This window comes from Rhamphochromis sp. 'chilingali' (assembly GCF_963969265.1).
Source record: "Rhamphochromis sp. 'chilingali' genome assembly, chromosome: 1".
Lineage (NCBI taxonomy): Eukaryota > Metazoa > Chordata > Actinopteri > Cichliformes > Cichlidae > Rhamphochromis > Rhamphochromis sp. 'chilingali'.
The window spans coordinates 4129746-4146556 of record NC_137929.1 but is presented as its reverse complement, the minus strand read 5'-3'; the positions used below and the strand labels follow the sequence as shown (position 1 = coordinate 4146556).

At 42.9% G+C, this 16811-nt stretch overlaps 2 protein-coding genes across 4 annotated transcripts in view; both read left to right on the top strand.

The window, feature by feature from the left end:
* LOC308399066 (uncharacterized protein) overlaps nucleotides 1–16811 on the top strand; it is a 262268-nt gene that overhangs the window by 1795 nt on the left and 243662 nt on the right. The gene's annotated exons all lie outside the window — the stretch shown is intronic.
* Nucleotides 1–16811, top strand: part of LOC308397733 (uncharacterized protein) — a 48850-nt gene that overhangs the window by 26854 nt on the left and 5185 nt on the right. The window contains exons 1-3 of one of the 3 annotated variants that reach the window (XM_080883810.1): nucleotides 10777–13037; nucleotides 14967–15032; nucleotides 15314–15419. In XM_080883810.1, the coding sequence (XP_080739936.1) occupies nucleotides 15402–15419 (18 nt within the window). In that variant the 5' untranslated portion in view covers nucleotides 10777–13037; nucleotides 14967–15032; nucleotides 15314–15401. Of the gene's footprint in view, nucleotides 13038–14279; nucleotides 14876–14966; nucleotides 15033–15313; nucleotides 15420–16811 lie in introns of those variants that run through there. The other 2 variants (XM_080883809.1, XM_080883808.1) reach the window with 2 other exon arrangements.

Genomic DNA, 16811 nt, shown 5'->3' with positions numbered 1-16811 from the left:
TGTCAACACCGCATAAGATTTCAAACTACAGGAAAATCACTGGAGTTATAAGAGGCAGACAACGACACACACACCACATGTATGCTGTTGCTATTTATTGTGGATTAACCTGTCAAGGGCAAGAACAAAATAATTCTGCCTCAAATACAGGAAATCATAGCTTTCCTGTATTTCCTCCATTGTTGGCATGCTGGTTAGTGCTGTTGCTCCACAGTAAGAAGGTCCTGGGCTAAATTATCCATGAATGTAAACGGCTGTGTGTTTCTATCTGATAGACTGGTGAGCTGTCCAGGGTGTACCCTGCCTGGTAACCTATCACTTCAGGGTTATTTCCCAGCCCTGCTGCAACCAGGATAGAGATAGGAGGATGGTAGTTGTTGTAGACCCATTCAATTTCAATTGAAGGATTAAAATGTTCCAGGAGCTCAACTTACTCCATCTGAACATGTTTCAATCGTGTTTTATGAACACAACATGCAGGTTTACTGAATATGAAAAGGTTGTGTTGATTTAACTCAGTTGTTTAAGTTTCTGCCAAAGCAAAACCTTTGTGTGCAACCAGTGTCCACTATTGAATCAAGTAAATCCAACATGTTTTTGTCAGTGCAAAAGGAGTTACGGTGCCTGTATTCCTGCACAATATTGTCCCGGGAGGGAGGAAAACTTTCTGGTGAAGTTTTGGTTGATTTTTGGGTTTTGCTTGACACTAGGTTGATTTTATCAGTGAGGTTTGGATTGTTTTCTTTCTCTAAGAGAGAGAAAGATGGTTTTATGCTTGGACATGTTTGCAATGGGCCCCAGTATTTGTTACTTTATTAGTATTTTATTGGTTGCGTTTGTTTGTGCTTTTGTTACAGTGCACTGAGATAAGAACATCTGAGAGGTGTGATCCACCGGTGGTGATATTTTGGTATTTTGTGAGTTCCCGATTTAACAAATCAGCTCTTTAATCCAGACCTGAGAGGTTGAACTTTAAAGCGCTATAAAATATTCTTACTGGAAACAGTGGCAAAGTGTTTTTCTCCATGATTATAATGGGCTTGGGAGAAATTCACTTATATGGGACATTGATCACATGAGAAGTCCTGAGCCTAAAAGGATTGCAGCGAGTCAATCCAGTCCAAAAACAAGGAGCTGTTTTCCTTTAAAATGATGACGTCATCTTGCTGGTGATGGAGGCTCGAATAGGCTGCGCGTGAGACTCCATTATCAGCAATATCTGGTATGAATGTGTGTGGATGTATGCATGTGACTGGACTGTGACGGACTGACGACTAAAAGTTTAACTGACTTGATACTGAGACAAAAACGGTGCCGACTTTAGGATTAGTGAATGTCCACAACAATTCACCCAGCCTGTAGAAGAAGGGTGGAGGTTTTGTCTTGCTTTGTTTGTGCAGGAGCAGAAGGATGACAGAGACTAAAGGGGGAGGCTGTAGCTTCACATGAGTGTGAGCTGCAGACTGAACCCTTTGGTTGCTAATGTTGAGTCACTGATGTTTGCATTAAGAAAATTGTGTTTTATTAGCTGTGTTTTAATTAAGGTATCACATTATATTGTTGGGAATGTTAAATGCTAAAGTGAAGAAAAGCTTTGATTTCACTCATGACTGAACATGTTATTATTAACCATAGCAGGCCACTGTAAAGAGTCAATTAACTGTTATAGAGGAAAAAAAGGCCAAAAACTCTGTTAATACCTATGAATAACAGGCAATGATAGACTTGTCACATTCAAAATAGAGATATGTAATAACAAACACGGGTCCGTGTCATTTAGGTTCTCCATTGAAATAGTCAATCATTTAGAAAAGTAGAATATATATATATATATATGTCTCAACGCTGTTTCTCAATAATATTAAAAACCTAAAAACTATTGTTGTGGAAGATAGAAGTCACTGTGACAGCCCTCTGACTGTGGAGGACGTTTGTAATCCTATTTCTGCACTTAAGGCCAACAAATCTCCCGGCATAGATGGTTTAACTGCAGAGTTTTATGAATCATTTTCTAATCTCCTGGCTCCGTTCTTACTGCAGCTTTTCATAGGAAGTGTAGAGAATAACATCCTCCCTCCTACTCTTGCTCAGGGTCTCATAACACTTATTCCAAAGCCAAACAAAGACTTACTTCTTATTGATAATTGGAGACCCATCTGTCTGCTCAATGATGACTATGAGATTATGGCTTTAGTACTTGCTAACAGAATGAAAGAGTTCTTGGACACAATTATCGATGAGACACAATCAGGCTTTATGAGAAACAGACACCTTTCTAAGAACATGAGACTGGTTTTAGATCTACTTGATTACTCTGATTTGGTATCTGACTATAGCTTCATTCTCTTCCTGGATTTTTAAAAGGCTTTTGATACAATTGAACATCAATTTATTTTCCAGTCTTTGGAAAAATTTGGCATTTTTCTGTAAAGCTATCAAAACCTTGTACACGAATGGCAATAGCTCAATTAAAATGATTAAGACTCCACCCCGAGATTTGACCTGTTATACAAGGAATCAGCACAGCTGATAAGGAGCTCATCATCAGCCAGCTAGCTGATGACACCACACTCTTCTTGAAGAATGCAAATCAAATCCGTCCAGCCCTTAGTGTTATTAGTGATTTCTCTGAGGCATCTGCTTTATGTCGAAATCTAAAAAAATGTGAATTACTAGCAATTAAAGGCTGCACTGCAAATGCTCTCTGTAACATTTCTGTTAAACAAGAAGTCACATATCCAGGACTGTTAATATCCAAAGACCAAAAGTCAAGATGCTCGTCAAACTTGTCAAACAGTGTTGGGGAATTCTCAATGGTGCTTGGTGCCATACCCTCAGGGACTTTAATGTTATATAAAAACACTGACAGCTCAATATCTGCCTCAGTCACTCTCCCTGATCCAGCTGAGTCAGCAGTGGGAAAAATCTGCTTTTCACAGGAACTTGGTAACAGCAATAAGAGAATACGTAGTTTATTCCAAGAAGATATCATGTCTCTCCCATATATAGAATATCTTACTGGAACCGACATGTTCCAGATATCACCTGGAAGACAGTCTGGATGATCCCATAAATATCTAATTGTGAACAAGGTGAAGGAAATCTCATATAAAATTCTTCATAAATGTGACCCAGCCAGTCACTATATGGTAACATTTAAAAGAGACATAAATACTAATTGAACTTTCTGTGGGGATCATCCAGAAACTGTGGCACATCTCTTTTGGTTCCTCTACACAGAGATTCTGGAAGAATTTAGCAGTTTTGTTATTGTCCATATTTTAAGGGAGTTTTCTTTACGATGGGGAAATGTTTTATTGTTTTTCTTTAAGTTCCCCAGGAAGAATGATAAATGTTTTTTTTATAAAATATTTGTTAATACTTTTAGCTATTTTATATTAGGGCTGCCACAAACGATTATTTTGATAGTCGACTAGTCACCGATTATTTATGCGATTAGTCGACTAATCAGATCATCATCCACTGGACGTAAAACTACAGCTTATTGCACCAGCAGCATCTGCTCTTATATAACTATCATTAGCTTACAGCTTTAAGCTTTTAAGGTGCTAACTAAAAATATGATGATAAAAAGATGATAGTTTATTCAATTTTAATGAAATTTGCAGATTGTTTCGGTGAAGTTTAATAAACTCCTTGCTATCTAAAATATAACAGGACACCGGAGTAAATTCTCCAGCATCTCACACTTCTGATAATCAGAATAGAATAGAATAGAATAGAATTCAACTTTATTGTCATTGCACATGCACAGGTACAGGGCAACGAAATGCAGTTTGCATCCATCCAGAAGTGCTTTAGTGATATAGGTATATTACAATATATATTAGCAATAGTATAGATATGTAAGTATATTACAGAAATGGGTCTATTATGGTATGTTATAATGTACACGGTATGAAGTATGTTGTGAATATTCTATAACTAAGTATGTACAGGCTGTAGTGAGTACAAGCTATGAACAGGATATAAATATGAAAAACTATACAGAATATGAAATAAATAACTTTACAGAAATCTGAGATATACAGCTGTACAGAAATGGGAACTATGCAAGTTGTAAACAGTTGTAGGATTAAAGATTATTGAATGTACAGGATGATTATTTACACAGAGCTATACAGTAGTGCAGTTAAGATAAGTGAGGGTGTAGATAGTTTCTACAGAGGCTATATAAAGTGCTAGTGGTTGTGAGTGGTGGTTCACTCCATGTTATTATTGCGTGTTTGAGGGTACAGTTGTCCATTGTGGGGGTGTGTATGTTCAGTCCATGAGTTTAACGTGGGTCAGATGTCAGGAGGCAGTCAGCTGTCTGCTTGACATTTATTCAGCTGTGTAAAAACTATAACTTTAATCTCAGCCAAACCGATTTACTCAGGAACAAATAAAATACTAAAAAAAAAAAAAAGCCAAACAACAACATTTTTAATTTATCTAAGTGACTCATATATATTTAACCTGAGTAGAGAAAGACGGCGGTGGGTTTGAAAACGATTAGCCGGGAGTCCGGTGTTCTCACAGCGCTAGTGACCTAGCCCCCGGCTAGCTATCGAGCTAGTGGGTAACAGACGTCTCCGAAAACGTCAGAGCGCTTTTGAAAATATGTGGTGTCCTGATAAACTGAGCCGATATTTGAGGTTTACACAGCTACATTCTCGCCTGAAAATATGTTAAACGTTTATTTTGTGACCCAGAAAGAATAATAAGAGTAATATTAAAACTAACTAGCTACCGCCATTGTTGGAAACTAAGCTGGGCCGCGCTATGAATTCTGGGACAAAGCTGCTTCTTCTTCTTCTTCTTCGGGGTTTAACGGCAGCTGGCATCCTTGTACATGCAGTGCTGCCATCTTCTGTTTCAGTCCGTTATTACACTCTTAAATCCTGCTACTTATTCCTGCGTCTTTTGGGATCTTACAAAGCTTCAAATGACGCGTCGACTATTAAATCAGTCGTCGACGATTTTGATAGTCGACGTAATCGTGACTAGTTGACAAATCGTGGCAGCCCTATTTTATATCCATAAATGTAAGTTTATTAATAAAACACCATATTTCTGCCGTTTTATAAGGATATGAATTGTACATACAATCAATTTCAGACTCAACCAACAAAAAGCCTCAGAACAATATTTATATTGTAACAGTTGCTATTGTAATGCAGTGTATCACCACATGGCGGCGCCTCCTGTCTCACGACTGGTGTCACCCCCTTTTTGTTCTTCTTCGCACTCCTCCTGTAATGGATGCTCCCGTGTGTACGCGGACTAGTGTGCTCTTTAGTAATGTGTGGTAGAGGTAGCACTTTTATTTTTGATATTGTAAATAAATGAGTACTTTTTGGAAAGTCAGAAGCTGTTGCTCATTCGCTATCCACCTGCACACCTCCACTGCACGTTACAACTGGCGCCCGAACTTTTTCCCCTTGGACTTCAGACGATTTTTGCATCCCGCCGAGGATTCTTCTCTTCTAGCACGTGAACTGTCTCGGAAATCCCCCCAGTTTTGCGGACTCTCGGACGTTTTCTCCCGCCATGGCTACAGCCTCAGCTCAGGTGGGACCCGACTAATTTCTGGATACCGTGGTGTGCCGCTGCTCCGCTTGGGAGAAAGAAAAAGAGAGAAGTGCAACCTGAGGACTGGTTAAATGCAGTTGGCACATACAAAGCCTCATTGAACCTAACTGATGGGCAATTGCCAAACGAACTGCCACACTTTCTTGCAAAAGAGCCCGGGAAATGGTTCAAGGCACTGAGTTCCCACATCACATCATGGGCTAAATTCTGTCAACTGTTTAAGACAGTTTTTCTGCCCTCCGACAACCAAGAACGCATCCTGAGAGGAATTTTGGATCGTGTTCAGGCTCAGGACGAGCCGCTCCCAACCTTTGTCGCCCACATGTTGAGTGAGTTTGACAAACTGAAGAGCCCCCCACCTGAAAAAGACAGAATTGACCTAATTAGTAGACATGCTCTCGAAAAATACAGAGTTGCCCTGTATGGCGCTAATGTTACTTCTGTAATGGACTTGCTGCTACGCGCTCATGAGCTTCACTTAGTGCTTGGACCACAAAGACCACAGCCTGCTTTATGTAGCAAAGACAACTATAAGCCTGAACCTTACTGCTTCAAATGCTCTCAGCCAGGGTTCACTACACGCACCTGCCCAAACTGTAACACCCAACCTCATTTGCCACAACGAGCCTCGAACACCGCTAGGCATGGCCCAGCCCAGCCATTGCCAGCACCTGGCCCCTCTGACCCTGGCCATGAAAAGGTGGAATTAAGCAGCACCACATCCCAGCCACAATACAGGCAGTTGGGAAACTACAGGGGGGGGGAGGACATTTCACAGAGGCCAACCTTCCCCCAGTTACTAACGGAGCCTCACACGCCCGATTCGCTACAGGGTGGACACAGTCTTGGACACTTGGAAGACAATTTTTCACAAGTCCACTGGAATACCCCACTAAGAACGAAAGTGAACTTCAATGCTTCATCTGTGGATGCTACCCTCGACACGGGTGCTTCCCTCTCGGCTGTACGAACAGATCTCATTCAAGTAAATGACTCTTACCCTAGAAACACAAGTGAGTGGAATGGTCCTGCAGTTAACCTCGCCAATAATGCTCCCTGTATCCCTGTTGGTGTTATTTGGCTCAATATTGGATTCATGAACAAGAACTTTTACCAGCGTTTTGCCATAATACCAGATTTGTCCTCTCCTTTCATTCTGGGAATGGATTTTATGGCAAGAGCTTCTGTTTCTATTCACATTCCCACTAGAACAGTCTACGTTGAGGACATCCCCTGCCCACTCGCAGACAATGAAGAGGACCTTCAAAATGATTACTCACATTCACCTGGAACACTGATGTCTTTGGACTTGGTTCGCTCAGACTTAACAGCCAAACTGTCTGAAGCAAGTCTCTCAGAGAACAACAAGGATGCTTTACTAAATCTGCTCAGCACGTTTAGCTCCTTGTTTGATGGTCAACTTGGTCGAACGGCTCTGAGCACGCCATAGAGACTGGCAATGCAACACCTGTCAATCTCCCACCCTATCGCACGTCACCTGCTAAGAAACGTGTGATTGAAGAACAAGTGCAACAAATGTTGAAGGACAACATCATTGAACCTTCCACAAGCCCTTGGGCAGCTCCTGTAGTCATTGTAAATAGAGCTGCCACGGAACCAAGGTTTTGTGTGGACTTTCGAGGGCTCAACCAAGTTACCCGAAAAGACTCGTATCCCCTGCCTCGTGTAGATGAGTCTTTGGACTTTCTGGCAAGAGGAAAGTTTGTCTCGACATTGGACTTAGCGCGAGGCTATTGGCAGGTTGCTGTAGCAGAGGACTCGAAGCCTAAAACTGCCTTCATCTCTCACTGCGGTCTCTTCCAGTTTCGGGTGCTGCCCTTTGGGCTCTGCAACGCACCTGCAACTTTTCAGAGACTCATGAACTCTGTGCTTGCTGGCCTCTAGGGCTGCCACAAACAATTATTTTGATAGTCGACTAGTCACCGATTATCTTTGCGATTAGTCGACTAATCAGATCATGCATCCATTAGATGTAAAACGTACAACTTATTGCACCAGCAGCCTCTGCTCTTATATAACTATCATTAGCTTACAGCTTTAAGTGTTTAAGGTATGTGCTAACTAAAAATAAAGACAAGATGATAGTTTATTAAATTTTAATGAAATTTGCAGATTGTTTCGGTGAAGTTTAATAAACTCCTTGCTATCTAAAATATAACAGGACACCGGAGTAAATTCTCCAGCATCTCACACTTCTGATAATCAGCTGTCTGCTTGACGTTTATTCAGCTGTGTAAAAACTATAACTTTAATCTCAGCCAAACCGATTTACTCAGGAACAAATAAAATGCTAAAAAAAAGCCAAGCAATAATATTTTTAAGTTATCTAAGTGACATATATATGTTTAACCTGAGTAGCGAAAGATGGCGGTGGGTTTGAAAACGATTTGCTGGGAGTCCGGTGTTCTCAGCTGCTCTAGTGACCTAGCCCCCGGCTAGCTATCGAGCTAGTGGGTAACAGACGTCTCCGAAAACGTCAGAGCGCTTTTGAAAATATGTGGTGTCTTGATAAACTGAGCCGATATTTGAGGTTTACACGGCTACATTCTCGCCTGAAAATATGTTAAACGTTTATTTTATGACCCAGAAAGAATAATAAGCGTAATATTAAAACTAACTAGCTGCCGCCATTGTTGGAAACTGAGCTGGGCTGCGCTATGAATTCTGGGACACAGCTTCTTCTTCTTCGGGGTTTAACGGCAGCTGGCATCCTTGTACATGCAGTGCTGCCATCTTCTGTTTCAGTCCGTTATTACACTCTTAAATCCTACCACTTATTCCTGCGTCTTTTGTGATCTTACAAAGCTTCAAACGACGCGCCGACTATTAAATCAGTCGTCGACGATTTTGATAGTCGACATAATCGTGACTAGTCGACTAATCGTGGCAGCCCTACTGGCCTCATTTACAAAACGTGCGCAGTCTACCTGGATGACATTGTTATCGCCTCACCTACCTTTGAACAGCACTTAGTGGATCTAGAGGAGGTGCTGGGCAGACTCCAGGCTGCTGGCTTGTCATTGAAGCTCAAAAAGTGCCAATTCTGCCTCGATGAATTCACCTTTCTCGGGTACCGCATCACATCATCAGGTGTTAAGCCCGATCCGGACAAAGTAAAGGCGGTTAAGGAGTTTGATACCCCAACCTCAGTGAAACACGTCCGTCAGTTCCTTGGCTTGACTGGCTATTATCGACGCTTCATTCAGAATTATGCCCGCCATGCCGAACCTCTTCACGCCATCACCAGAAAGGACAATGCTTTCCACTGGGACGACAGCTGTCGAAGGGCCATGGACACTTTGAAGGATCATGTCACATCAGCCCCGATCCTGTCATTTCCAGACTTCAACCGTCCCTTTTCCATTCACGCCGATGCATGTGACATTGGTCTTGGGGCAGTGTTGATGCAAAAGGATGACAAGGGTCGTGAGTACGTTGTGGCTTTTGCTAGTCGCTTCCTTCACAAAGCTGAACTCCCCTACTGCACTTCAGAGAAGGAGTGCCTCGCTGTGATATGGGCTCTGGAACACTTCCGCCCATATGTTGAAGGTGTTCATGTTACTATCTTCACTGACCACAACAGTCTCAGGTGGCTCATGTCTCGTCAAAACCCAACGGGCCGACTCGCCCGCTGGTCACTTCGTTTGCAGGACTTTGATTTCACAATAGTGCACAAACCTGGTGCACAGAACAAAGTTCCCGACGCAATGTCACGCAACCCTTTGCCTCTGACCTGTGACAGGCCGACTGATCTTTTACCAGATCATGCTGTTATGGGCAGCCTGGACATTCGTACTCTGCCCCCCGTCATTCTGGCTGACCGTTCACAATTCAGACAGCTGCAGTTAGACGATCATGTCACAGGTCCACTCCTCAGAGACATTGAAGCAGACTCTCTGAACAGCTCGGAACTATGCCACCTTGTTACAGTATGTTGTGTATGACTCTCTTTTGTATCACAGAGAACCCAAGTCCACATGTGTTTTGCACCCTTTGAAAGAGCTGAAACTGTTTGCCCCTACTTCCATGAGAGGCACCTTGCTGGACTATTACCATGACCACCCCACAGCAGGTCACTTGGGTGTTTCTAAGACATTGGCTAGACTGCGTTTTAGGTTTTTCTGGCCCAAAATGGCAGCTGATGTGAAACGCTATGTGATTTCATGCTCAGTGTGCCAACTCACCAAGCCAAGTCAGAAAAAAGCAGCCGGTCTTATGGTTCCCATTGTCCCCCAGAAACCCTGGGAGTATGTGGGTGTGGATTTTGTTGGGCCACTTCCCCGCACCCCCACTGGTAATGCTTATTTGATCGTGTTTGTTGACTATTTGACTAAATGGGTTGAAGCCAGTGCTGTCAAAGAAGCTACATCTCAGGTAGCAGCTGGTAAATTCGTCACTGACATTTTTGCTAGGCATGGTACACCCACTTACCTCATTTCTGACAGAGGGTCTCCTTTTGTGAGTGAGCTTTTTGAACATGTTGTTTCTGCCTTAGGCTCGGTGCACAGACTCACTACGGCATATCACCCTCAGACAAATGCTACTGAACGCGTCAACCGGACTCTGAAAACTGCAATCCGCGCTTATGTAGGTGATAAGCACACATCATGGGACAAGTTTCTCCCTCAGATTTGCTTTGCTCTGCGCACCGCCCCCCCCCATGACAGTTAGGGCTGCCACGATTTGTCGACTAGTCACGATTACGTCGACTATCAAAATCGTCGACGACTGATTTAATAGTCGACGCGTCGTTTGAAGCTTTGTAAGATCGCAAAAGACACAGGAATAAGTAGCAGGATTTAAGAGTGTAATAACAGACTGAAACAGAAGATGGCAGCACTGCATGTACAAGGATGCCAGCTGCCGTTAAACCCCGAAGAAGAAGAAGAAGCAGCTGTGTCCCAGAATTCATAGCGCGGCCCAGCTTAGTTTCCAACAATGGCGGTAGCTAGTTAGTTTTAATATTACTCTTATTATTCTTTCTGGGTCACAAAATAAACGTTTAACATATTTTCAGGCGAGAATGTAGCTGTGTAAACCTCAAATATCTGCTCAGTTTATCAAGACACCACATATTTTCAAAAGCGCTCCGACGTTTTCGGAGTCGTCTGTTACCCACTAGCTCGATAGCTAGCCGGGGGCTAGGTCACTAGCGCTGTGAGAACACCGGACTCCCGGCAAATTGTTTTCAAACCCACCGCCGTCTTTAATTGTGTTGTATACTCATTGCATTTACTTGCAATGAGCTCAGGTTAAATATATATGAGTCACTTAGATAAATTAAAAATGTTGTTGTTTGGCTTTTTTTTTTTTTTAGTATTTTATTTGTTCCTGAGTAAATCGGTTTGTCTGAGATTAAAGTTATAGTTTTTACACAGCTGAATAAACGTCAAGCAGACAGCTGATTATCAGAAGTGTGAGATGCTGGAGAATATACTCCGGTGTCCTGTTATATTTTAGATAGCAAGGAGTTTATTAAACTTTACCGAAACAATCTGCAAATTTCATTAAAATTGAATAAACTATCATCTTGTCTTTATTTTTAGTTAGCACCTTAAAAGCTTAAAGCTGTAAGCTAATGATAGTTATATAAGAGCAGATGCTGCTGGTGCAATAAGCTGTAGTTTTACGTCCAGTGGATGATGATCTGATTAGTCGACTAATCGCATAAATAATCGGTGACTAGTCGACTATCAAAATAATTGTTTGTGGCAGCCCTAATGACAGTACAGGTATGACTCCTGCCATGATGCTTTATGGTCGTGAGTTAGACACCCCGCTTGACCTTATCACTCAGCCTTCTACAGCAGGTGTTGATGAACCGGGTGTGCCTTACCCTGAGACTCTGAGAGCCTCCCTGCAGGAAGCTCACGACCACGCCAAAGCAGCTTTGGACTATAGCCATGACAGACAAAAACATTACTATGACTTGAGACATCGACATGCCACGTTTCGTGTTGGTGACCTTGTGAGAGTTAAGACGCACCCCAGGTCAGACGCTCAGTCTAACTTTACTGCTAAACTTGCACCACTGTTTCAGGGACCATTGTGTGTATCTCAGAGACTCAGTGATGTTAATTACAGGCTCACTTGGGTGGACTCCGGTGTGGATGCAGGTGTTTATCATGTTGTGAACATGCAACCGTTCCATACCTGGGACTCTCTCACTTCCAAAGAACATTCTGTTTCATTGCCTGCTGAGAGAGAGAGAGGTCTGAACTCTGACTCTCAGGCCCACCCTGGCCCCCCTGCAGACACTGACATTGACTCTGAGCCATTCCCCTTTGATTTACCGGACATTGACTCTTCTTCTGGTGTGGGCGCTGTTCCAGAGAGTGTTTCACCCAGATCTGTCCAGCACCCAGCTGCTGGTGGACATTACAATCTCAGGCCCAGACGTTGCCCCAGAGTTACGTCTGGCTGGAGCAACAAAAGATGGACTAATGATTTTCACACAACCAGGCTTGATCTGAAGTGAAATGTTTTGGTTAAACCTGTTTGATGCTGTCTTGTTGCATTGCTACTTTGAGTCATGATATGTAGATGTTTCTGTTTGCTCTACTTAATCCAGTTTTATGGCTCTTTCGTGCGTTAAGGTTCATTCTTGGCATTTACTTAGAAAAAAAAAAGAACAAAAGAAAAAAACTAAGAAAACTGATTTTCCACTGTACATATTCGTCTTATTTTCACCAATTTCATTTTTAAATGGTCTTTTGCCCTGTGTGTGTGCACCAATCTTAGCTGTAACCTCTATGTATAGGGTACTGTTAGGTGTGTGCTTTTTCAGCTGTGTACGGCTGAGGACAGCCTTTTTCTCACCAGGGGGGGACTATGTAACAGTTGCTATTGTAATGCAGTGTATCACCACATGGCGGCGCCTCCTGTCTCACGACTGGTGTCACCCCCTTTTTGTTCTTCTTCGCACTCCTCCTGTAATGGATGCTCCCGTGTGTACGCGGACTAGTGTGCTCTTTAGTAATGTGTGGTAGAGGTAGCACTTTTATTTTTGATATTGTAAATAAATGAGTACTTTTTGGAAAGTCAGAAGCTGTTGCTCATTCGCTATCCACCTGCACACCTCCGCGGCTGGCTTCATCTCCACTGCACGTTACAATATGTTGATTTTTTTCGCCTACTCATATCATAATTTTTTTACTCCTGGTTCTGTATGTTCATGTTCTGTTCTTTTGTAAACTTCATCTGTTTGTATGTTGTATACTCATTATGTTTCAATAAAGTTCGATTTAAAAAGAGGTACATTCTAAACGAAGCTTCAGACGTCACTGATCACGTGACTCTGGCCAAACGAATCAAGCCTCGCCACGGTGCTTCTGAAGCAGCGCGTTGATCTTTCTGACACACGCACCGGAGCGTCAGCTTCAAGCGGACCATCACTACGTCTCACATCTAAAGGTGTCAAGGTAACTTTGAACTGAGTTCAGTCAATCTGGAGTTTTTCCAAGTTTTCTGTTGCTCTCTGTGAGAGAAGAGCGTTAAAGGCGGGGCTCTCCAGAGTCCAGCAAAACAGGAAACCACAGCTGGGTGTGTGTAAGTGTGCAAACCAATAGAATGCATCGTGGTGGGGGGGGCATCACGGGCAAGAAAAAAATAAAATAATCGGTCGTACCCATGCTTCCCCGACGTCATGCCAGCGCATATTGGGAAATTCGTAGGCACCGATCGGTTTTCTATCAGCCATTTGCTGGGAGTAAGGGCGCCCTCCGTTTGCGAGGTGCGCCTGCTGCTGGCGGCACAGGGAGGAGAGGGCGGGGCAGCGGGGAGTCTCTGGCTGGCTGGAGCGGCATCTAATAACCAACTCGCAAAACAAAATAAAAACAACACAACAAACAGATATTATGATACAGACTTATAATCTGCACCGATGTTTTTTCTAAATTCTATAAAGTGAGCGCGAGAGCCCTCGGTGCGCCTGCGCGCTGCTGAAGTCAAAGTAAACTTTATTGTCATCTCCGCTACAGACAGTCCAGCATATAGAGAGACGAGACGACGAGGCTGCAGTTACAGCGGTGCAAGTAAACAAACAATAAATATAAGAAGAGTAAGAAAATAAATCTACACTTTAGGACTCGGGGTAAAGGATCAATAACAATTTAAATTTATAATTTACAGTTTGATGATTTAAAGTCTCACACAACCCGTCAAAAGGGGCGGGGCCGGCTGCTTCCAAGTAGAGCACATTTCATTTATAATGATGTAAATCCAAGCCCATCATGGATTCACGATCTGAATCCTGGGTTGTGTGAAATCCCAGAAATCAACCTTAGACAAAGTGAATCTGTGAACTAAGGTGTAGGTCTGTTAGGTTAATTGTGCTGATCCTCGGGTTGGGGGATTTGTGTTTGTACTGGAGCGCAAAATTCAAACCAATGGAAGATGGACAACAAAAGTTCAAAGCCATCAGGTGCTCAGGTTAGAAAAAAGAGAAAAGATGCAGGTAAGCAGACGTGTGATTGGATAATGGCAGCTCATCCTGAACCAATCAGACTAAACTCCAAACAATACATTATGTTACAGATTTTAATATTAATTAGTCATTGTTACTTGTTGATTTGTCCTTTTCTCATTGTGTGACGAATTATGACGACTGTTTGGTAGCTGTTATTGTCTCTCTCTCTCTCTTCATGTGTGTTTCTCTGGTGAAACAATAGTTTTGTGTTAATGTTAGGGCTGCACGATTTTGCATAAAATGAGAATCACGATTTTTTGGCTTAGAATTGAGATCATGATTCTCTCATAACAATAAATAAACATAAAACAACAAATGTCTCACGTTTTGTTGTTGCAGCAAAATGTTGTCCTGCTTGAAATTCCGTCTCCACCGTTGCTCGACGCTGCGTGTACAGAGCAGGTAGTGCAACAATAGAAAAATAGTTGTGGGACGGCACTGTGTAGCGTTTGTCTAGGGTGTTGATCGTTTTCCTAAATCCCTCGTTTTGCACAGTGTTGATGGAGCCATATCTTTGGTCAGGTGATAAGTGATAGCCTCCGTGATGTCTTTGTGCCTGCGGGAGTTCGACGTGTATAGGGAAGCGCTGTATAAGGTTCCCGTTATTGATGTTTGGGTGGTTGACCGGGACGGATTTTCTCCTGTCACTTTCTCGTCATCCCTGACGTGCTCTCCGTTGTTTTTTCCCTGCTAATTTTAGCATCACACGGCACAGCTTCTGTATCACGTGGTATAAGGCTCCGCCCTTATCATTTGTTGAGCAGGAAGAGTGAGCGCTTGTTTTCATGCAGAGTACGTCCCGGATCAAAATGTGAACTTTTACAAATCACCACTTCTTTAGTGAATATCATTTCAGTCTCAGACAATCTCGTTTCTCCTACAGAGGTTGAATGCACCTTCTGCGGATGGCGGTACCACACAGTGTGCGTGGACTTCCCCTGCACAGAAGGCAACTACAAATGCTGTGAATGCTAAATAAAGAGAAACAAATGATCCCTGTTGTCTTTGCTTGATGATTGGTTTGAGTCTTGACAATCCACATTGCTGGCGTTGCATCTTTCAATGGCAGCAATGGCAGGTATCAGTGCTCAAACCTTTTGTGTTTGTTTCCAACAAGTTGCCCACCTCGGGAAACAAAAATGTGTTCTTTTACTTGTCAGATGAACATATGAGACACTTTGACTCTTCAGTGCAGTGTGGAGCCTAACAAAGATCTGTTTTGTGTCCCAGCTGATCAGCAGGAGGAGGAGAGTCTGACGGAGCAGCAGAGGAACATTTTCAGCTACTTGGACTCAGCTCAGCCACTACAGAGGAAACAATGAGCTCAACACAGAAGGTGACAGACAGAGCAGGACCATATGACCAAAGATATTTATCACCATATACATTTGAACATTTGCCATAACGATGTAGCTGACGATAGAATTGACAGCAGACAAAATACTTTACAGCTGCACAACTTTATTAAAAAGCCATCAATGTATTTTCACTGAAACAAGCAGCTGTTGTTTATGTGCATTAAAGTTATATAAAAATGTAACAGTGCAAATGCAAATTCCTCGCTGACAGTTTAACCAAAAGGCGTTTCCAGTGGAAACTGGCCGACACATCCTGAGCATAACCATGTATAATATCCACTAAACTTCAGAAGAGGTTATACAGTCGTGGCCAAAAGGTTTGAGAATTGCATAAATATTGGAACCTGGAGAAGTTGCTGCTTAAGTTTTTATAATAGCATTTTGCCTGCACTCCAGAATGTTATGAGGAGTGATCAGATGAACTGCATCGTCCTTCTTTGCCATGAAAACGAACTTAATCCCCAAAAAGCCTTACCGCTGCATTTCATTGCTGTCATCAAAGGACCTGCTGAGACCATTTCAGTGATCGTCTTCTTAACTCAGGTGAGAATGTTGGCGAGCACGAGGCTGGAGATCATCATGGCTGTATCCCGATTCAGGTTCTGCAGCTTTAAAGTCCTCAAGGGCCGCGTACTCAAAGACCGCTAAGGCCGAAGTGCGAGGCTCGTAGGCTCGTGAAATGGGACGTCTAGCCTCCGTCGCGCTGCCCAGGTTGCCTAGCAACCATGATACTAACAGCTGGAAACGTTTCATACAGCTTTGTTTGACAGAAATGAAGGAGAACATATTTAGTTCATTTGTTTCTACATGAGCTCTGTGTGATTTGATGAGTATCTGAGGCTGAGACCACAGGACTGTGAAACATGATTGTTGGGCTTCATTTCTGTGCTGCTGGCTCTTCCTCCTCCTCTTCCTCACACACTGCTGAGTTTGTCCTGGTGGATCATCAGGGCTGCAAAGCCTCACAGATGATGTGCAGCAGTGGGTCCCTCAGTCTGTCCTCACTCTGGACACTTGCAGTCGTCACACATGGAAATCAAATGTGTGATAAGCTGCAGGATTCAAACACAAGTGTAACTTATAAACACATGTTCATACTTTTATTCCACAATCAGAGAGAAAGAAACAGAGAGAGAGTGCAGGACAGACAGACAGGTGACAGTCTCAGGTGTACACACTGCTACACAACAGCAGCAGAGAAGCAGGATTTAGTGTTTGTGTTATTACGAGTGTAAACAAGAAGAGTTCCAGATGGTGCAGTGGACACATGAGTGACTGCTGTGATTAAAGCATCTTTCTTTCAGCTTAACGAGTGAACCGTCAGCTCGTTCAAACACACGTTAAAGTGCGTTTGGCTCGACACCACCGAA